Source organism: Manis pentadactyla, chromosome 18 (assembly GCF_030020395.1).
Source record: "Manis pentadactyla isolate mManPen7 chromosome 18, mManPen7.hap1, whole genome shotgun sequence".
Taxonomy (NCBI): domain Eukaryota; kingdom Metazoa; phylum Chordata; class Mammalia; order Pholidota; family Manidae; genus Manis; species Manis pentadactyla.
In genome coordinates, this window is record NC_080036.1 from 28,237,135 (window position 1) to 28,260,307 (window position 23,173).

General features: G+C 41.1%; 1 protein-coding gene across 1 annotated transcript in view; it reads right to left on the reverse strand.

Moving 5' to 3' along the window:
- The window catches only part of IQGAP1 (IQ motif containing GTPase activating protein 1), a 94,310-nt gene extending 76,723 nt beyond the window's left edge, over nt 1-17,587 (reverse strand). Inside the window, exons 1-2 of the mRNA XM_036932080.2 lie at nt 17,430-17,587; nt 15,716-15,815 (exon numbers count right to left, since the gene is read on the reverse strand). Coding sequence (XP_036787975.2) covers nt 15,716-15,815; nt 17,430-17,484 — 155 coding nt within the window. The 5' untranslated portion in view covers nt 17,485-17,587. The remainder of the gene's footprint in view (nt 1-15,715; nt 15,816-17,429) is intronic.
- Between the last annotated feature and the right edge of the window lie 5,586 nt (nt 17,588-23,173).

A 23,173-nucleotide genomic window follows, 5' to 3' on the forward strand; every position in this document is an offset into this window, starting at 1 on the left:
ATTAAAACAAGCCCAGACCAAGAGCACATGGAGAAAAGAATCAGGGTAGAAATCTGAATTAGGGGTCTGTGAAGAGGAAACCAGTTGAACAAGTTCTGCAGAGCACATGACTTCAGTGGTTTCCCAGCTCTGTGCAATACAGAAGGGGAACAGACCAATGCCGGAACTGACTACTCCAAACCACCGAGATTCAGTTCCTCCAGGAGCAGCTCCTCTGGGACCACACCCAGCTCGTACAGCAAACGCCCCCAGTTGCCAGGGTTACTCGCTGCCAGAAACCTCCCAAGGTTGGCAGTCTTTCCTCACAATTAGTAATCTACTGAGCCACTAATACATCTGAGCACCATCTAGGTGCTGGAACAGCATAGTAGTTTCAATATAGTATGGTAAAAACAAGTCTTCAGAAAATAGAATCAAGAATATAAACTATTCAATAAAACATCCCTCATCATTTAAAGAGGGAGGGGTATGAAGGCTACTTTCCCAGAGAAAATAGCATTTAGATCTTGAAGAACTGTGTGTGTGTGCACGCTCATGTGTGTCTGTGTACACATGTACTTCTGAATATGAATTAAACAAATCTGAACAGCTATAGGGATAAATGAGAAACAGAAGGGAAATTTTTTCTCCTTAAGTAACTTTCTCATTTAACTTCTTTTTTCTTGACACCTAATACAGACAGATCTCTGAGCAAATCGTTTAACTCTATGCTTGAACTGAACAAGGCATGAAAAGTCTACTTGCCAATATTAAGCATCTAATTCTCCTATTTTGAGAGTCCCTATTTTTACTGGAGTGATGGAAGCTAGACTATGGTGACAGTTGCACCACTCAGTAAATTTACTAAAAATCATTAAGCTGTACATCAAAAACAGAAGAATTACATGGCATGTAAGTTATACTTCAATAAAGTTTTTTTTAGATTCCTGGGCTAACAGCATTAATGTACTCACAGACCAGATCTTAGACACAGAGCCAAATGAAACATTACCACTTTGACCTGTCTGTCCATCCATCTCTACTTTACCATATGTCATGAAACATGAAAGATCTCTTAACCTTAAGTGAAAAAAATCTTCAAACTGCCTTAAACCTAGATGATAGCTAAGTTTCAGCGGCTACAGCTGAGTTATTAATGGCTGTGAGCAGCTCCTGAGAAAGAAATAACTGGTGGAGTTCTCTACAAAGCAGAAGACAGGTACATATTTCTTTGCAAGAGCAATTCTCTGAGACATTGCCTACTGTGGCAGCGGACAGAGTTCCAGGGGATCGAGGAGAGCCTATAGAGTGAGACATCAAAAATTTAATTTTCAGATCTAATACTTAGTGAGAGCGTATCAGAAGAAGGAATTAATTGAGACTCATTAAGGACATAGTCCTTGCCCTCTAAGGCTCAAAGTATAATAGGGAAGAGAAGAGTGTAAGACATAATATATTGTGAAAATCTAAAATAAAAATACATGGAGCCAGGGGGCACCTATGAAATACAAGAGAGGAGCACCTAATTCAGACTTGGGGTAGGAGTGCACGTCCAGGGAAGCTTCCTGGAGGAGGTGCTACCTGAATTAATTTTCTTAGATAGGCAATAATAATATTTACATAGGTCAAAGTTCAAAAACTATGAAAAGCTACCTAGTCAAAAGGAAGAAAATTTCATGAAGTGAACAGACAAGAGTGTCATATGCAGCAGATATTAAGTAGTGTAATTTTTCCAATGGACATAGCAATTAGGTCACTGATGATCTAAACAAGAGAAATCTCAGTTGGAGAAAAGAAGGCGCTCGAATCACATCCACATGAGTTAAAGAAGTGGATGCAGGAAATAAAGACAAGTTTTCCTTGAAGGAAAAAAGAAGGGACAATAATGAAAGTAGGGTCTAGTACTAAAGGAGTATATCTTGAATGGGTGAGGGTGTCTATGCACTAAGGAGAATCGGCAGAAAAAGTATAAGTTACAGTTAAGAACATAATACTGGAGTAAGAATGCTAGAAAACAACAAGGGATAAGACCCAGACCACAGACAGAAGACTGAGTCATCTTAAGAAGAAAGATACTTCTCCCATTGCTAACAGGAAAGGAGGTCAACATAGCACACTAAATGAGATGGGATGAATGTTAAGGCTGGAAAAATGGAGTTTGTAGAGAAAATAGAAGTCATTAAGCCATAATATGGGAAACTAGGAATGGAGATGTTTTATTACTAAGAAAAATTACTTGGTAAAGTTTTTGATCAGCCTCACCCATTTCTGACAATTCAAATGTTACTTTCAAGTCACCTCTTCCATGAACTCTTCTTAGTAGGGCCAAGTATATACTCCCTTTGACAAATGTTAGCAGTTGGTATTTCACAGCTGGAAATAATCTCTTCTTCCTCCAAACTTCCTCTGAACATTCCTACGGCACTTTGTATTTTTTTACCTCTTAATACAGTTATTTAAGCACATAGGTGGAATCCTTTTCTGATTTACCTTTGAAGCATGAGTACCTGCTGAATAAATTAATAAACACCTGCTCGATGACACAACCTGTCATTCAGCTTCTTCAATAAAGTTTCTGTTATTTCTGTCTTGCACAAGGACCACAGATAGTCCTGGTCTCGACTACAACCGCATAATAAAAGGACAAGAAATTACCCTAAATTACCCACAATACTGAAATCCTCTAAACCACCCCCAAGCCCAAATTCCACACAACTGCATCTACTTTGTGGACTAGCACTATGGAAGGTGTTGGGCACCAAGAAATGGAAAAAGATAGTCTCAACTATAAAGGAATACAGAAGAATAAGACAAATCCACATATAATTATGTTTTCCCCTCTATCCCACACAATTTCAGCTTACCTTGCAAAACTCAGCCATAAAATAATCTTTCCCTTGTCTAAACTCTCAAACATGAGCTGTATCATTTCCTTGGCAATCATACATGGCTTTGGGACATTAGACCTTTCAACCTTTAGTGCTGATTAACTTTCCAAAGGTTATGCCCTGTCCACCCAATTAATCTGCAAGCTCATTAAAGGCAGGACTGGGTTACCCTCTTGCATCTTCTCCAGTAGAGGGTCCTGAACAATGGAGGAACTCAAAATGCTTTCTATCTGTTTGTTTTATTGTTAGTGTTTTTTCACAACTTTTTAAGCCATGCCAGAAAAAATGGGCAATGAGACATTATCAAGACATTCAAAATAAAAATATCTTTAATAACACAGGAAATGAAAATAAAAATTTTTTTAAGTAATTTGAGAAAGTACTTAGGTAAGAACACAATCTCCCATTAACTGTTACACAATCTATGCTTAAAAAGCTTTGGTAACATGGACTTTCTGAAGCAGGTTTCATTGCAGAATCTTTTGGGAATTTCTTATTGTTATGAAGTTCTTCCTCATATTAAGCAGACTTTCATTGCCTAGTTCTGTTCTCTGGTGCCACACATGATAAACTGAATCCTTCCTCCATTTTTCAAGAATTTTTTAATAATGCAGACAAAATGTTACAGTTGAATGAATGCCTATACTGGATGGTAGATTGAACTTCTGACACTGTTTCTACATTCCCTCTAAACCTTGTTTCCATATTAAATAACCTCAGTCCTTTCAATGGTTCCTCATAATCATAACTTAGAGCCTCTTTATCCTCCTGGTCATGCTCACTGACATGCTCTAGCCCTGGAGCAATAACCAAGTCCCAACTAGTGGACCAACACCCAGTGACTGGGAGTGGTTCCTCCAGTTCTATGTTGAAAAGGATTCTGGTGTATCAGCAGTGCCTGCTGTGGGTGTGAAAGAATCCCACCACATACCTATCATCTCTGCTCTAGACTCTCAAGGTCCCCCTTTAAAGTATGGCCTCCAGAACTGAAGACCAACTGCAGGCAGCCTCTGATTGGTACAGGGGACAATGGAACCATGTCTTCCTTTGCTGCATATACCACAGTTCTATTAATGACTTAATAAACACCTCAAGTTTCTTTCATTTTTGTTTGGTGTTCCCATTAATGTTACTTCTCTCTGTTCTGTACTTAGACACTCCATTTGTTGAACTCCAATGTAAGATGTCACATTTACTACTATTACATTTCATTAGATTCAAAGTATTTTGATAGCAGAATTTGTCTTGCAGTGTATTAACCATCCCTCCAGCAACAAGTCCAACTCAGGTTTGACTGATACAGCACTGATCCATTCATAAGTTCCAATTAAAATGTCCTCCCTGTAACATGCACTAAAGGGCTTTCTTTGAATTGAAAAGCTAGCAGCTCCTTTTTTTGACATAAAATTCATATAAATACACCATTTTTTAACCATTTTAAAGTATGCAATTCAGTGGGTTTTCTTGTATATTTGTAACATTGTGCAATGATCATGACTATCTAATTCCAGAAAGTTTTCACCCAAAAAGAAACCACACACCCATTTAGCAGTCACTCCCAATATCTGACAGTTCTTTCTGAATATGGCTTATTTAGCTAGCTACAAACCTTAATTATATTACAATCTAGTCCACATTTATCCAACCTGTCTGCAAAACAATGAAAATACATACTTTCAGATGCCTTACTGAAATCTAGACATTACTGTGTTTGTCTGATTCACCAATCTGTGACCCGGTCCAAAAGGAAATCATGTTAATGTGACAGGGCTTTCTTTTCTCAGAGGAAGTCCTGGCTGACTCCTAGGCATCACTTCTTTTCTTACTAACTGCCATTAAGCCATCTGTTTCACAATATGCTATATAATTTTGCCAGAGACTAGTTCACTAGAATTTCTGATACGTTTTCATTTTATTAATGCACTCCCTTTTAAAACCACACTCCTGTTCTTCACAATGCCTTTAAAATCACTGATATCTCCAGCAATTATACCTACCCAAGTATACAATAATGGCTTTAATCTAAGCTCTATAAGCCAACAACATGAGAATTCAATGGACAATGAAAAGAAACTATAGATAGAACATAACACAGTTGAGAAATGACCAAACTCTTATTTGAAACAGTCCCTCAAACCCTTTATGCTGATAGAGAACAGTGTTTCCCAAACCAGATACTGGGAACACTAGTCCTAAGAAAGATTATCTGAGAAAAAAAATATGTGATAATAAGCTAGGTTTGAGGAATAATTTGCGTGCGCCGTCCTCTCCCTTGGAGATTCAGAATTTACAGCCCATGATTGAGTCTTAAATAATCCACCAGTTAAATAACCTGTTTAACTTGGTTTAACCCAGTATTCTGAAACTTATTTGGCACTAAGCTCTTTCTTCCTTTATACTGCAGCACTCATTAAGAAAATACACCTCAAAAAATAGTGATATAAAAAGCCAGTCAGTTTTCAAATTCCGAACTGTACTTTCCTTTAGTACAAAGAGTAAGCTGTCCATCTGGCAAGTCTACTCCTGTCTTCATAGTATACAGCTGACCCTTGAACAACGCAGGGGTTACGGGTGCCAACTCCCACAGCTGAAAACCTACATATAATTTCTGACTCCCCAAAAACTTGACTAATAGCCTACCGTCAAAGGAAGCCTTACCAATAACATAAGCCATCAATTAACACATATTTGGTATGTTATATGTATTACATATTACATTCTTAAAATAAAGCTAGAGAAAAGAAAATGGTTTCTCAATTTGTCGCAAATCTCCAAATTTCCAATATATTTACTGAAAAAAATTCACGAGTAAGTGGACCCATGTAGTTTAAACCCATGCTGTTCAACGGTCTGCTACCTATGTCAAAACATAATATTCCAGTTTGGTGAAATTAGGGGGAAAGCATCTCTCTCATATATTATGGATTGACATGTGACCTGGTACAACCTCCAGGGAGCAAACTGACATTTATCAAAACCAAACATACATATTATGTTCCCTTTGAGTCAGAAATTCCACTTTTAGAAATTTATCTTGCAAGAATACAGCTGACCCTTGAACATGTGTTTGAACTCCAGTCCACTCATGTGGATTTTTTCCACTAAATATGCTGGAAAATTGTTTGGAGATTAGCAACAATTTGAAAAAACTCATGGATGAACTGCATATACTAGAAATATCTAAAAATTTTAAGAAAAAGTTGGATATGTCATGAATACATAAAATACATATAGATACTAATCTACTTTATTATTTACTACCATGTGGTCAACAGTAGGTATTAGTAGTAAGTTTTGGGGGTCAAAAGCTATACACAGGTTTTCTATTGCAGGAGCGGCAGGGCTGGTGCCCCTAACCCCAGTATTGTTCAAAGGTCAACAGTACTCACAAGTGTAAGATGGTATATATACAAAGTGGCTAACTCCAACACAATTTATAATAGCAAAAGCTCGGGGTAAAATGTGTCCATTGATAAATTAATTCATACACTAAAAAACTATGCAACTGTGAAGAAAAAAGTGAGGCACTCTAATGTATTCACGTGGATTAAGTTACAAAACACAAAGCAGAACTTATAGTATGCTATCACTTCTAAACAAGGAAACAATAGTGATTTGTGTTTACCTGTGTAGACTACATCTGGGACAATACACAATCGTAACAGTGATTCCACCTGGGGTCACACTGGGTGGCCGGGAAACATGACTAAGGAGACAGATTTTTTTTTCCACTGTATATCCTAGCATAGACTCAAAGTATCACATTCATGTATCACCTATTTCTTAAATGATTTTTTTTTAAAGTTGTCACTACAAAATATTAAGACCAAATCTGCCTGGAAAATATTTTTGTGGAAATTTTTTCAAGTGTTTTAAGGAAAACCCTCAGGGTCAAGCACTACATTTCCTAATTATCAATGAATAAGAAGCCTTGTCCAAACTAATGACAAAATATTTTGTCTTTGGGGCAAAAAAACCTTTTGTCATGATAGTCATTAAGTAGTAATCCTTTTTCCTGTTAGCTATTTTAAAGGTCACCTGAGATGTATATGTTATTCGTAACAAAATGATCTGTAGTACTGAGACTATTTCTACTTAAATTTTATTTTTATATAATCTATCTTCAGTGATCTTGGGGCTTTTCTTCTTCTTTTCAGTTTTTCCTTTTCTAATTTTGCCCTACTCCCTTTTCACACTTCAGTTCCTTCTGCTTCAATTTTTAGGAACACTAATTAATCCCATTCAGGAAAATATTTTTAATTTTTTTACACTGGTCAATAATGATCCCTAGCAACAAGCTAATACTTCTGCCTTATGGATAACTATCTACCACAGTGATAGTATTTCCTTCTACTAAAAAATCTCTTAAGTTTTCTTAAAGCCAGCATTCTCTCAGTCCCCAAACATCTGCCCCAACAGAAGCCAAGCCCTGGGCTGGCAACTGCCTCTCCAATGCTCCTTCTGCTTTTCGTTATTATTTCCAGTGAGTCAACAGGAAGGTATTCTGAGTAAAGAAGAAATAGAGGCCTTTAGACAGGCCTTTCCTCCACCCACAACACCAGAAAATACAGTTCTTGCCAAATAATTTCCAATCCAATCTGCCACTCCTGTCTGCATGAGGTCACTATTTGAAAAACAAGCAACTGGGAAGAAAGCAGGCCTTTCTAAGCTGAATCAAAAGCAGACACCAGGTTATAAAGAATAAACCAACTGGGCACTCACCAGCCTCCCCAGGGCCACTGTATATAACTATATAACCTTTACTGCATCCATTTCCCCTTCCATCCACCTCCATTTTTGTCTTAGGTCAAAAATGTTAAACATACACATTCATCATAGACCAGTTATCATGCTTCTAGATACCTATAAATACCACTTAACTTAGATTTCATATTTACCATATTTCTTATAAGCATGTGTGCACAAATTTTCACCAACAAACATTTAACAGCTGCTTATACATGTCTATCACTATTTTTAGCTCTGCAGTAAATAAAAAAAGTACAAGTCCAACAATCCAGTTAGACACAAAAATACGTAAGACAAATTGGAGAACTGCCCTCCTTGGGTCAGAGCAGCAGGTGATGAGAATCTGCCTAAGAGGCAGGAAACAGCTCACATGCCCCGGCCCATGTATTAACTAGACAATTACTTAACGTCTCTGGGAACTAGCTGACTTAATGCTGGACTTCACACTGGACTTAAATGTCACCCCTCCCATGCCTGCACAGGTGGACAGCACAAGTGCTGGTGTCACACAGACCTGGGCTGGAATTCCACAGAGAGTTACATGACCTTGAGACAAGTGATACTAATTAATTCTTTCCCCCTTAAATAAAAATAACGGCCATCTCACACTGATGTTGTATGTGCAGCACATCATCGTTCTAATTACTGGTGGTTACTGTTGCTGTTGTCATTATTTTAGAAGCAGTAGTAGTACTGCCAGCAAACTGACCTGGTGGGTTAAGGCCAAGGGCTTTGGAGCCCTCGCCAAACCTGAAACCGGCATCTACCACTTACCAGATGGGTGAATCACCCTCCTGAGCTTTGCTTTCCTTCCTGTTAAATGCAGATAAGAAAAGGCACCTCACGGAACTTTGCGAACAGCTAATTAGACAATGCCCGGAGAGTGCTCAGCACGGTGCCTAGCGCCTAAGTGCTCACTGAGTCCTACTGATAATGATGAAGAGAGAGAAAGAGGAGTACATGATCCTTGGGGCTGACAGGAAATATTTCAAATCATGATACGCTTGCATTAGCTGCCGCAAAGGTATATGACGTATTGAGGTTTCTATAATAAAATGCCTTACTGCAAAATTACAAATTCTTCCCAACATGCGATTTTAAGAAAAAGTGTTTTAAAAAATTCAAACTTGAGAAAGTAAACTTTCTCTTCAAAATAAACCATTAACAAAATTTTATTTTATTTTCAAGATTTTTTGGCTCACAGAGTGTCAAGCACAGGGATACCAGGAACTCTTCCAGAAGAAAAAGAAAGCAGCAGAGTCCTGATCCAACCAGGTAGGCCCTGGGACCTCAACATTGAGTGGTAAGCCACTCCGCTTGTTCAAAGATATGGTCGCTAAGCAACCAAGTCGAGAACTAAACAAACAGCCCCAGTCAGATGAATCACTTCCGGATAGTCTCACTTTGCCTACCAGCACTTTCTTACACAAATACTTCCGGCAAAGCAGTTTAGTTAGCAGCCCCACTGGAAACAACCAGGAGTCCAACAAATACCACATGGCTTTCAAATGTTCAAAACAGGTTTTGCTGACCAACGTTTATCCCCAAATTGCTAAACTGTGAAGGAGAAGGAATTGTGCAGAAATCAGTGACAGTGCACCATGCCAAGCCAGAAAATTAAATTCCTAGAACATGCCAACTTAGGCCTGAAAATGTATTTTTACTACTTTGTCATTGGGAACATTAAAATGTATAAGCACAATTGTTACTCTGACTTCTAAGACCAGAAAAAATACACACCAAATTAGGTCAAACTAATGGTCAACTTAGCCCAAACTTTCCCTACCTTAACTGGTAGACAATCCATACTCTTGGCTGGCCAGTTAACACTGGTTTCCTGTGGTCACATCCACTCCAAAACATATTGAAAATAACGAGAATTGGTAAATCATTTAACCCAACTCTCTCGGCTCCCAGCTCCTTTTTTTCTACCTGAAAGGATCCTGTATGTGTCACACTATTCTTCATGAGCTAATCAGAGACCATTTAATCTATTAACAAGAGTAGAGAAGGAAAAGGAATTAACAGTCCAAAATGAAAACTGTAATAAGACAAAGCAATGACCATTATCAGAACCAAGGAAAAAAATCAAGACAGTAGAAAATCAAATTGGTGAACAAGAAGATACATGTGAGACACTCATCTAGAATGTTAATTTAACATAAATAAAATGAATAGCCATAAAAGACTGTTGCAGATCTAACTTACCAATAGGTACTCTCAAGACACAACTAAAGAATCAGAACCAGTTATTAAAGGTACAACAATTTCCTAGAGCTAAAATAAAGATACTATAAATCAAGAAGTGTCTTCACATTACAGGCAAAATTACTAAGTCAACATCAATTCTAATATTTAATCAGAGACACTTCAAGGAATAAGAATTTTCCTAGTTTCAAATCATGAAAACCCATTTTTAAAAAAAGTTACTTGTCATGGAGCTAAAATCAAGTTAGCTTCAGATGCTGTTTCTCAATAATTAGTACAAGAAAGTGAAGTCATACTCATTTTCTCAAGAAAAATACAGTTCTCCATAACAGACTAGAAAGCCAAGAAATAGAACTATATATAATTTACTTTTTGACAAAGTAGGTATTAATTGCTAGTAGGTTGTAAAAAGATTGTTATTAAATGATAGAATGATTTAGATACACCATGAGATTTAAAGACTTAAGACTCTTTAAAAAAAATTAAATCAGATTAACACACAATGTAGGGAGGGTCACAGGGGAGGCAGTGTAGAACAGAGAAGACAAGTAGTGACTCTATAGCATCTTATTACACTAATGGACAGTGACTGCAATGGGGTGTGTGTGGGGACTTGATAATATGGGTGAATGCAGTAACCACAATGTTGCTCATGTGAAACCTTCATAAAATTGTCTATCAATGATACCTTAATTTAAAAAATTACATCATAGAAAAGCTAATCGAATATAAAACTTCAAATTTCAGCAGGGCTTCAGGGAAAATGTTTTTAGCAAATATGACAGAAGGTAGGTTAATATCCATATTATAAGAGAGAACATGAAAGCTAACAGCTTGACTCAACTCTTTCCAGTTTATCATCAATTGCATATCAACAATTTGCATAATAAAATAAAATTGGTCAATAAATATGCAGGAAACAGTTTAACCTTTTCGGCAATCAAAACTTTAAATTGGAATAAGCCTAAATAATGGAAATTATGCAACCACTAAAAATAGTAATTTAGACAATAATACAATTTAAAAATCTAAATTTGTGATTACAACTATCTAAAAATTATGTACTTGAGAGTTTTTCTTTTCCCTTAACACCTTCCTTTTTTATTATAAAACTCATGATCACTATAAAAAGCATTTTAAATATACCAAAGAGCATTAATTAAAGAGGAAAAGTCTTCTCACACCCTCCACCCTCATTCCACTCCCTAAAGGTATCTTTGTTGAATGGTGTATCCTTTCAGACAAAAGTTTAAGTCTGAGGTGAAAAACTAGGGCTATCAATCCGGAGGACCATGAAAGTGCCCGGAAAAAAATCCCACAGTAAAGTTTATTAAGGCCGCATCATCTTCATATCACGTCTGCTTCTGTCCCAAGAATGAGGAAAGAGCTCATTTACTGACTGCCCACTGTATTTCAGACACTGTGCCCAGTCCTGAACCCTTAAGCATCTGTAGGATGCCCAGTATCTCCATTCTGCAAAGGACTCAAAAAACAACTCATAAAACCAGAACCAGAACTCACACCTGCCAAAACTGAAAGTCCCCATTTTTTCCACTTTGTGTATCTCAACAGTCATTCAAGGACTTTTTATTCAGAGTTTTAAAATTTGTTTTAATTATAAGCACATGAGATTACAGCATATGATTTTTCTTAATAATAATAATAGTTACTAACTAACTGAATGCCTAATATATAAAGGTTATTCTCCACATTTCTTCTTGTAAGTTTCTAAGTGTTTCAGCTACACTTTAGGGTAAAAGCCGTAAAAAGTGGCCAAGCTAGGAACTAATCTTCCTGTTTGCAACATTATTACTATGTGAAAAACCACTCATAGTTTGAACCACTTTAACAAACACACTTTTAAAGTCAACCCACTTCTTATCAGGGAGTCTGTCCAAGGCAGCTGCACTAAAGTAATTTTCAGAAAAGAGTACAAAGGTTTTCATCTATGTCACCATTTTAAGAGTTAAGAATAAACCCCTCCCCATACTTCCCCTTGATAATTATAAATACACGAATGCATCCAGCTCATGGTCCCAGTGTTCTAAGTCCTATGTGGCCCCTTAACTACATTTGATCTCAAGAAGCAATTAAATTAGCTTTCTTTTCTGCAAAAGGAGAGCTTGGGTCAACCTCCTAACAGGATCCCCCTCAATCTTTGTTATTCCTCCATTTAAGAATTCTAGAAGCTGGTGGACAAGCTGTTTTTCCTAGTCATCTCACCTACCATTTCCATGCCTCTTAAATGTCTTTAACTTCTGTTTATACAACCGAAGTGTGCCAGCCTGGATAGACTCAGATGTTACTGGAATTCTCATCCCAGTTAGAGATCTAAAGAGATGGTCCTGGAAAATATTTGATGCCAACAACAGACATATGCACAAAAGAGAATTTTTTTCTCAAGAACTGATTTCTTTCCAAGATACTTTTTCAGTCCCCTTAGATTAGAGAAGGTTAAGTGTCTCTATTTAGTGCTATGCCCTTGTTAACCCCACATAGCTTCTGACAATCTCCAAGCAGCCACAGCCTGTACTTTCCTTTTACAAGGCAGGTGTTCCTTGAGCTACGGTATAGACACTGAACAGGAGGGAGGTGGCCCATGAAAGTCAAAAGGGCATACCAGCAAGCCTCTGGAAAAAGGAATTCGAAATTATGGAATCAGAGAGTGCTGCCATTAACCTTCCTCCTATAGCCTTTAACTTAGCTGGGTTTCCTCCCACTTCCAGTACTGCCGCTACACTCCTGCGCAGACCGCCCTGTTCTGCCCTGCCTGACAGGTTCTCTTCACCTGAACCTTCAGATCCTTCTACTTCTTCCTCCTGTCCAAGACCTGAGCACCCATAACTCACATTTAAATCCCACCACTTTCAACTGAATGAAAATGCTGTTCATCTCTACTACACAAGGGCTCCTTGGCCAAAACAAATGTAAAAGTCATCAGAACAGGCAAAAGAACAAAACCAAGTCCACATTGGAAGTCCTTGGTCTGCTCTGCAGCCACTAGCAAAAGCCCTGGGTCTTACATGATACTTCATTAGAACAAGAACTTAATTTCTATATTGAAGCTAATGTCCTAACAGAGAAAAGCTGAATCTCTACAGTTTCTATTTCCCAATCACTCCCAGTGCACTTTTATGGAATCACCCCTAAACTGTCCCTTTTAACTTTTGGGGAAACACAAACCCCTCTCACTTCTCAACACACACCCTTACACTCAGTCTCCATACATTGATATTCACACTCTCCTCTCTTCCCAGGAAGAGCTCCTACAGGTACAGGAGAAAACAGAGTGCCTAAGGACACACAATGGGGCCGCTGTGCTCCGAGGTGGAGACGTCAGTGGGAGGAGTGGAGGTATAAATAGAACTAAAGAGGGGAACCTTTTCTCCCTGGGATCTTTCTGATCTTTCTTCCCGGCCTTGGAGAGGGTGTAGATTCCAGACCTTGGGGCTCCTCCAACTTGGGAGGGGTGGAGGTTATAAAGGAAAAAGGATGGGGCCAGTCCAGAAGGACAAATTGGACTTGTGCTAGAGAGGAAAGTGGGGCCCAAGCAGCAAAGGAGGTACAGCCCAGCTCACCAGGGTAGGAGCCACAACTGGGAGCTGAAGCCCCAGCTAACAAGGAAGAGCATGTGACTTATCTGTGACGCACTTCCAACACTTTGTAGGGGTGGCGGCAGTCACATTAGGAGGCCAGTAAGGATCCCAGTCTTTTCTCAGCATGACATTCTTAGGCCTCTTTACCTAGCCCCCAGTTGTAAAATCTAAAAAGTGCTTCCCAAGTTTGTTTTCTAATCAAAGCTTTAAATAAAAAAGAATCACCACATCCAGATGTTACAGGGTTGCCTCCATAAAATAGACCAGGCACATTTCCACTGCGCCAGGCCAATGTGCAGTGTGTGCAGGGCAATATGGCACTATTATGGCCTCCCTTAGAACCCAAAGCATAAAAAATAAGGACTACCAGAAATGTCTCACTGCCTTAGTCACTTCCTTAGGACACAAAAGCACCCATTTGAAAAACACCCCAGGGGATCATGCCCCCTGGATGGTTTTAAAGGAAATGGGCTACTTTCCCATTCTGAAAAAAACACCTGACAGAAAAGAACATGCTCTAGAGTAGACAGGAATGAAGCGCCTTGCTGGTGGCAGGCAGCACCTGACAAAGGAAATGTGATGAAGAGCACCATTCGGTACAAGCTTCACAACTCAGCGTTAAGTCAGAGTTCTAAAATGCTTTAAATCTTGCTTCTCAACTAAGGGGCCCATCAGAACCACTGGAAGCATTTCATTTAAAGTATACAGGTATCTGGATCTTCCAGCCCAGATCTACTGAACCAGAATCTCTGGGTTAAGTCCCAGAGAGCTCTTTCTTTCTGTAAAGTTCCCCAGGTGATTCTAATGCACATAGTTGGTTAAGAACCACTGTATAAAATGATGAAAACTATTCTCAATCAACAAAACTACAAGACCATGAAAACTCAGGCCTCAGTTTACTCACTGAAATTAGATGGTTAAACTACATTAGTAGCTGAATTAGCTTACTGGCAGCAAGATCTTAGCCAAGACACCCTTTGAAAAAAGGGAATTATACTGTGGAAATCCAATATTAAAAAACAAGAACTGTTTTAGGTGTGGGAAGGAAGGCAAGTTGGGGCTCTTTCCTCTCATCCCCAGGTTACCCCAACAGGGACACCAAGGCTTCCCAGAGTACAACTGGCTTCTCATGCCAGTTCCAACTTTCAAATTCTCTGTCCTTCCAAAACTAGATCTAGTCCACAAAATAAGTAACAGAGGACTTAGTATTTTTGTTCACAGGACCCTTACAAACTTTGTATGAGAAATAAACTACAGTCTATCCTTCCACTTAGAAAAATGCATGCTGTTATCATTCGCCCCACCTAAATCATCACTAATCCCCACCCACTCACCAACCCTCCGGTCTAAAGGAAGGCCTTTAAACTCAGAAAAGCAGCCTGGATTCAAGAAGACACCAAATGCATGGTAGTGGTAGTGCCAGGGAAGGGCAGCGGGGGTGGGGGGAAGGCCATGGCGGGGACTCCAACTGTGTCTTCTGAGAGGAAAGGGAAATATCTGAAGGGCTAACATTTGTTCTGGAATACACGGATGTTTTGTTATTGTTCTCTGGACTTTCCTGGAGTGTTTTATTTTCATAATTAAAAAAATAAAAACACTCATGTTTATTAGCAGTTTGAAACATCCTTGATTTTCATTAGACTTTAATTCCAAATACCGTTCATATTCCTTGCAGGCCTTTCCACCAGTGCTCACTGTAGGGTACATGATTTATAAATACATCTATCTACCTGGGACCCTGCTAAGGAACACAAGCACCAGAACAAAAGAAATGAAGCACTGATAGCAAATTGACAGTATTATGACCACAAGGAAAAGAGCAGCTGTACATCAATCACCTCACACAAAAGGCAGAGGATACTGCCTTTGGTAAACTTTGAATATTGCCAAATGGATGGACCTATACCCACAGCACTACCAAGGGGAGAACAGACCCAGTTCATATATAAATCAAAAGCAGTGAAGAACAAATGAAATAAGAAGGAAAAGAACTTCAAACTGAACATGCTATTTTTTCCCTACAGCTGGTAGTACCCAAAACACGTACCATAAGCATTAAACTTAACAACACAAATCCGGAAATTTTTCAGTGTACATAAGTGCCCACCACAGTGTTTCACGGTAAACTGCCATCAGGACTACTCGCTCCCATGAATAAACAGCCCACCTATACTTACTCCTTCAAACCACCAGCCTCCCACAGTCACGCCTACGACATACTCAGAGATCTTTATCTGTGTTCACACTGTATCAGCTTCCTTTTGCCAATCTGCTCTCCGGCCAGTCAACCCTTACCTCTTGGCTTCTTCCAAATGACAAAGATACTCATAAGCCACGTTCTGACGTCTTCTTTCATCCATCTCCTCCGCAGTGAGTCTCTCATTATCCAGGACAGCTAAAACATGAAAGAATGAATGTAAATGCAAGAACCTGCAGCCTTCCTGAGCAATAAAAGCATGCCACAGCAACAAACTCCTGCTAGTCACCAGGAGAGTAACCTGTGGATGTGTAGACACCCAAATGCGCTATAATAAATTTCCCACGACAGGAACCACAGGATTTCAACTGTATTCATCTTACCCTTTTTAAAAAAAGTACCATAATATGAACATGTACTAATTTTAGTGTAACTTGAAAATGTGGCCAAATTTGTCCTGGTCTATCTGCCAGACTCTCTAAATACAGAGCTAATCATATTGTTTCCAAAGCCAGTCGTCACTGAGAGCCAAAGTGGCAGTCACTGTGCTAAGCATTTTACATGCACTCCCTTATAAAAACCCCACAACAACAATGCCGTGATTATCACTCCCATTTTACAGACGAGGAAATTGAAGCTGGCTGATGTTAGCCCCAAGGCTAATAAATGGTGGGGCCCAGGCAGTCTGTCTCAGAAGTTTGTGAGCTTAACTTTGAAGCAAACTTCGTGGGCATTCAGGGTATGGAATGAATTCTTAATTCTTTGGGATGGCATTCAAGGCCTTTCCTTATTTAGCCCCAGCTACTCTGGGGAACCCCTCCCTCTGCCTGCCACCCTTCTTTCCACTCCTGTGCACCCACACCGCTCAGTTCCCAAAACCCACAGCGCTCTGTCGACGCTTCAAGACCTTATTTCACGCTCTTCGCTGATCAAGCCTTGTCTCTCGCCCACCCCGCCCTGTCGGACTTCACACAGCACCCTTCAAGGCTCTATTCACATGTCACTGCCTGCGGGCCCCAAGCTCTTCCTCCTCACCCGCGTTACCGTTTATGCCTAGTCAGATCACGCATCTCTTATCTTTATTAAACCCCACAGTATTAGGCTGTACACCTGCCTGTTTCTCTGAAACGTTCTTTGAAGGCAGGGCCTGGTATTACTCATCTTTAATTTCACAAACATGACACAATTCCTCACATATAACCGTTGAAAGAAATTATCCTAAAGACAGAATATTATTCCCAGAATGTAAAATAAAGTGGAAAACCTTAAGACTCTAAAGGACTCCCCTTTGGCCAGTGGGACTATCCCGCCCGCAGCTCAGGGTCGTCCCAGGGGCAGCCACAGATAATGAGATTCAGAAAATGAGGAAGTCAGAGGGTTTTCATTTATTTCTACTTTTGAAATCCTGACGAGGGAACTGAGCTCCTTCCAGAGGCTGAAGTGACTCACGCAGGGCCGGGCAGGGCCGGACCCCGGGCGCCCACGAGGCCCCAGCAGAGCCGGGCCCCGGCCTCGGGACACGCCCGGCCCCATCCTCCTGCCACCTCACCCAGGCCGCCTCCCCGGTCTCGGGCGGGCTGGGAGGCGCGAGGCGCCGGGTAGGCCCTCGGGCCGCCGCGCCCGGGCTCAGACCGGGGCCGCCTGGGTCCTCCCGCCGCCCTGGGGCCGCGCCCTCGCCCCCGCCGCGCCGGCTCTTCCGGGTCCGAGAGGCCCCCCGCCGCCCTGCCCCGCCCGCCCCGCCCGCCCCGGGAAACGGCGCCTCGACGGAGGCAGCGAGCCCAGCCCGGCCCCGCGCTGCAGCCCCGCACTCACAGCCATAGTGCGGCCGGGCCACGCCCAGCCCGTCAACCTCCTCCGTGGCGGACATGGCGGCCGAGCCCGGGTCTCTGCTGAAGAAGCGGCGAGACCGCGGAGGCGCGGGCGGCGGCAGCTCCTGCAGAGCGCGCGGGCTGCCCGGGACTCTGAGGCCCCGCCCCCGGCCGCGCCCCGCGGCCCCGCCCCAGCCCCGCCCCGCCCCGGCCGCGCCTGCGGGAGCGGAAGGAGCTGAGCCCGCCCCCCAGTAGGGTCGGAGGTCCTCTGCCAGCCGCCGCCGCCCAGTCGTGCTGCGGTCGGGGCGGCGGCGGGCGGCGGAGGCTTGGATTGGAAGTCGTGGGCCGCTGCCTTCCCCGGCCTGCCGAGCTAAACAACGCTGCGCGGAAGGGCTCCCGGAAGGCGTTCCCTGAGATGGTTCAAAGTGCCCTCGTTGGACACCAGCCGGACGCAAACTGCCGTGGGGACCGCGCAGCCTGGCGGTCTGGCCTCCGCCGCTCCCAGATTAGCCCGCAGTCGTTAGATTTGAGCTCCTCAGGCTCCCTAGTATTTGAGAAGGGATGCTAACGCATACCTGTGTTTGCCCAAACTTCCTTCCCTTAGATCCCCCGCCTCTGCTCCTTTTTCCTTGCACCTTGTGGCCTGCGCTTAAAAATTGGTGTTCAACGCAATTCCGGCCTCAGCCCTCTTCCGTTTTGACTTGGCCCATTCTTAGTAATTTTATCCACGCTCCCCTTAAACTACCGAAATGTGCATCTCCAGACCCTCTACAAACCTCAGCTCAGTATTTTCAGGCGAGTAGTGGGCACGTTCACCTGTGAATCCCACAAACATTTCATATTCAACATGCGTTCCGCCAACCTTGCTCCTGCACATTCTCTATTAGAACTGCTCCGTTTGCTGTCCCGCCCCGGTCTCCTTGCCTCCTGCCCTACATGCGCACAGTGCTATTTCTCAATTGTCTTGCTTTTGTCTCCATCTCCACTGTGATTGCACCATTTGCATTGTCTTCATCAATAGTCTCCCTTTTGCCAACCAACTCCTCAGTCACCAGCGTGTTCTTTCTAAAGTGCAAATGTAGTTGTACATCCTTCTTAACATTTTTCTTTTCCTGTTACTCCCTTCAGGATCTGGTCCCAGTTTCTCGCCATGCTAAATAATGCCCTTCACAACCTGTCCAGGCTTTCTGCTTTAGCCACTTTGAATTTATTCACTTTTCCTTCAAAATATTAAAGTAGGATACTTGAAAACCTGTCAAAACAAACATACCCATTAAAATACGGGCAAAAATTTATAACAAATTCAAAAGTTAGTTCTTTCTTAAACTTATAAATTCAACGTAAAAATTTTCCTATTCTGTTTATAAGTCTAGCATATTTTACTTTTCAGAAACTTCGAATAATTTTTGGTACCATTACAGACTTACATCTTCAAACATTTAAAATGATGTCCATGAATTTAATTTATTCGATTTTATTTTTAATTTCTTCAATTATCTAACCTAGGACCTTTTCAAGGCTTAGTAATCCTTATAAATCAAATAACTGAAAATATAATGAGTCTAAAGTTCTTTTACACAGCCCAGTTTCATGTGTAAATTTTGTAAGATTTCAACTCAAAATCTTAAGTCTAAAACTAACTCAATAATTCATTTAGAATAACAGTTATGAGGTTGTCACTAATTTTTCTTAAACATCTCAAGTGCATAAAATGTGAAATATGCACGTATTTCTTAACCCCAATTTATTAATCCCACAGTTTGTACCCCATTAAGTCTTTCTTTACTTAATTCTAAAGCTTCTTTGAGTTGAAAGACAGAGCTGTTAAAAGACAGTTTCTAACCTAGTCAACTAAGATTGCCTTTGACCAGCGGTCTGCTGCAGACATAGCTCCTGGGGAGTTACAATGAATATGCTCACTGTAAATGTCTGAAATGCCCATCACCTGGCTTTTAAAATCAGCAATGGCACCTCCACACAATGGAAGGCTCTACACCCATAACAGTGATGATGTACAGTTTGGTCAGGCTTGACTGTCTACGGGGAATGGAGACCCACTTGTTTTACTCCTACCGGAAAAAAGGCCAGAAGGGAGTCATTTATAATAAAGGTATATATGGACTGGAACTGGAGCAAGAAAAAACAGGACTGACGGAAGCTTGAAGGTATGGCTCTCTCCCTTTGGGTATCTCTGCTTCTCCACAGTTCTGCTCTTTCACTCTTTGACAACCAGCTTCCTCCATTCTTATTTTTTCTGCTCACGACTCCCGCTTCTATTTGACTTGCCATGGCCTTAAGTCAAGGCCATGGTATCCTTACATCATCAGCTCCACTGAGGATAAACTCAGTTGCCCAGTTCCATAACCCAGTAGCATAGGATTGGCCCACCTCATCTTTTTACCCCATGGGTATGCCCACAGGTGAGCTGCCCTTAGAGCAGATGCCAATCCTTTAGTTCAATTAGCTGTGATCAGGAGATACAGCCAACTCAGGATAGAAAACTATGGCCTGGGTATTCTTTCTTTCCATGGGAGCCTGGGTAGACAAATAAGGATCAGTATTTCTAATGTGATGGTCCAGTAAAAATAACAAAATACGAACTAATATATTATGATAACATTTTTGCTTTAGAAGTATACAGGTAGATAGATAAAGATGTACCTATGAATAGAAAAAAGACTTGAAGCACATACACCAATATATAAAGTGGTTTCTCCAGGTAATGGAATTACAATGGATTTGTGTGGGATTTTATTTGCTTCTTTGTATTTACCAAGTTTTCTACAATGAGCTACCCAAAAATACTAGTTTGTCAGTAAGTATAAATATATAAATAAAGTTAGTAAATATAAAATGAATAAATAAATAAAAATAAGTGGCAAAATAATGAGTTAAGTGATCATTTGGGGGGATAAAATTAGATCTCAATGACCTCAAGAAATTTAGTCTTTTGGGAGTGGAGCAAGATTAATAGGATAGCTTCAGATAAGCAACTTAATAGAGGTTTCTCTTTACCTGGAATACCTTTTAGCCTTATCTGCCTAGGAAACTCCTACTCAACTTCCCAGACCCAACTTAAATGTCACCTCCTCCCCTAAGCAAAATTAATTACTTCCTTATCTATTTCCCAGTAGCACTTTGGAAACCATTTCAGCACTGTAGTATGTCTTCAAAAATAAGTCCCAAGTTTTTTCACATTTCAATACTTTGAAGATCAGGATAGGTATTACAATCAGTACTAAAAGAAACTAGCCAGCAGCCAGGCAGTCATAGATGGAAAAGTAACATAATTGTCATTGCCTGCAGGTGTGCACATTTAACTCATTTCTCAGAAAGTCAGAAAGGACTTTCAGAGCTAGAACTGATGACAGATTCACACTTTAGAAATAGCTAGTATAGCCAAATAGAGTTAGACTCTTCACAAAAAGCTTGGCTCCAACTTTGATTTAGAGAACAGGCTAGTAAGTAATTCAAGTGACAAATATTCACTACTGTCAATTTTTAGAAACATATACATTTAATAGGATATTCTTAATATTCCAGAAAGCTGTTGGAATTTGGTGGTACAAAGGTGTCTTTGATTCTAGAAAGTATATGACTCTGTTATATGACTTATGGATATTTTTATTATTATATTATATGACTCTATTACAGCACTTAGTTCATTGAATTATAATTATTTAGTTGCCCATCTTCCCAGATAGATCATTAACTCCTCAAAGACAGAAGTTGGGGCAAATAAGCTCAGTGTGAATAGTTTACAAATGTGGCATCCTTACTGTCGGAGTCTTAAGATTTGCTTTTTATACAGTTTATATAGAAATTTTCTGGAAGGATGGATTTCCTGGGACAGACAGTAACTCTTTTGGCTGATTTGGTGCCTTGTCTTGTATGAGAATATGTAGGGCTTTGGGCATCAGCATCTTGTGAAGAAGCTGGGAAATCTGAGGCCATACCTCTCAACACTCTCAAAGGTCAAGTGTCGAGGACCTCGAGGGATAGTTTTTGAGGGGAGTGTAGCTCTGTTGTGGTAGGCAGAATCCTAAAATTCCCAATCCTTAGTTATTTACTCAAACACTAATCTAGGTACTGCTTTGAAGGGATCTTGCAGATGTTATAAAGGTTTCTATAATCAGCTGGTCTTAAAATAAGGAGATTATCCAGGTATTACGGGAGGCTTTTAAATGCAAAGCGTTTTCTCCAAGTGGTAGCAGAAGTCAAAGAGACTGAAAGCATGGGATGATTTGATGGACCATTGCCAATTTCAAAGATGGAGGGGGCCACCTAGAAAAGACCTGAGAGCCGCCTTGAGGAGCTGAGATTGACCCCTGGGCTAACTGCCAGCTGGAAAACAGATACCTCAGATGTGCAACTGCAAGGGACTTGATGATCTAAATGAGCCTGACGAGATTCTTCCCCAGATCCTCAAGGTAATAGCCCAGCCCAGTGGACATTTTGACATTTGCCTTGTAAGACCTTGAACAAAGACTCCCGTCAAGCATTCCTATGAGGATTCCTATGCAGGAGATATAACTATCCTCGCAGTATAAATGAGGAAACAGACACAAAGAGGCTGGGTATTTTGCTCAAGGTCATAACAGTCAGAGCTGGGAATCAAGCCTAGGTCTTCATGATTCTAAAATCTGGCAAATCACCATTCAATACCACCTCCCAGTTTATAAATAATATACCACCGAGAGGGTGTTCATTCACTTCCTGCACATGCCTAATTCCCTCTGGAAACCCTTCAACAAACATTTATGAATATCCATGTCCTGGTCTAAGGGCAACTGGCAACAACAGAGGCCCGGAAGTTGTGGGAGGAAGCCAGGAAGTCCGCCCAGAGCGGAGACGGGGCATGGGTTTCCGGGCTGGAGTTAGAATAGGCCACATGGTGCTCCTGCAGTCTCAAGGCTAAAGACAGATATAAGGACCCATGGAGGGACACAGGGACCATGAGCTCAGGACGTAGCCAGACCAAGGTTTGGAGAAGAGAGAGGTAGACCATGCAAGGAACACCAGACAGACTCCTTCATAGGACTGGATCCTGAGACACGCCTGTAAGGGTGGGGTTCCCAACGGCAAGCCTTTAAACATCTTCAGGCGGACAATGGGTTACTAATAACAAGAGCTAACTTGCAATGAGTGCCCTCCAGGTCCAGTTCTAAGTGTCTGAGGTGCATCATCTCACTTATCTTCACACTAGGCTTAGGAGACAGGAACTACTAGAATTCTCCAATTTAGGGATCAGGATACTGAAACCCAGAAAGGTTAACTAATTTTCCAAAGGTTATGCACACGTAATTAGTGACATGGCTGGGCTTCAAACTGCACGTCTGTGAACACTGCTGTCAGTGATGGGCCAGCCCTCATCGATGGGGGTGGCTACTGAGAGAACTGGGTTGGGAGATCTGTGAGGCCACATCCACCAAAGAACACAGTGGAGCAGACGTGGCAAAGAGCTGCCAAAGAGCCTTCAGATGTCAAGAGAGAGTCCAGGGTGCACAGATCAGAGAACAGTTGATTTTTACTACATGATAATAGGAGGGTTTCCTAGGACAGGTGTTACTTAAGCAAGACTTTCAGGGAAGACAAGCAAAAAGGGTACGAAAGAGCACAAGTTAGAGGAACAGAGTAAAAAGAAGCCAGGAAACTGTGCGAATGTACTGTGTATGGGCACAAGCATGGGTGTATGGGCCCCACTGACTTCCCAGCTCCCTTCACTCTCCTTGAAGAGCAGAAGCCACA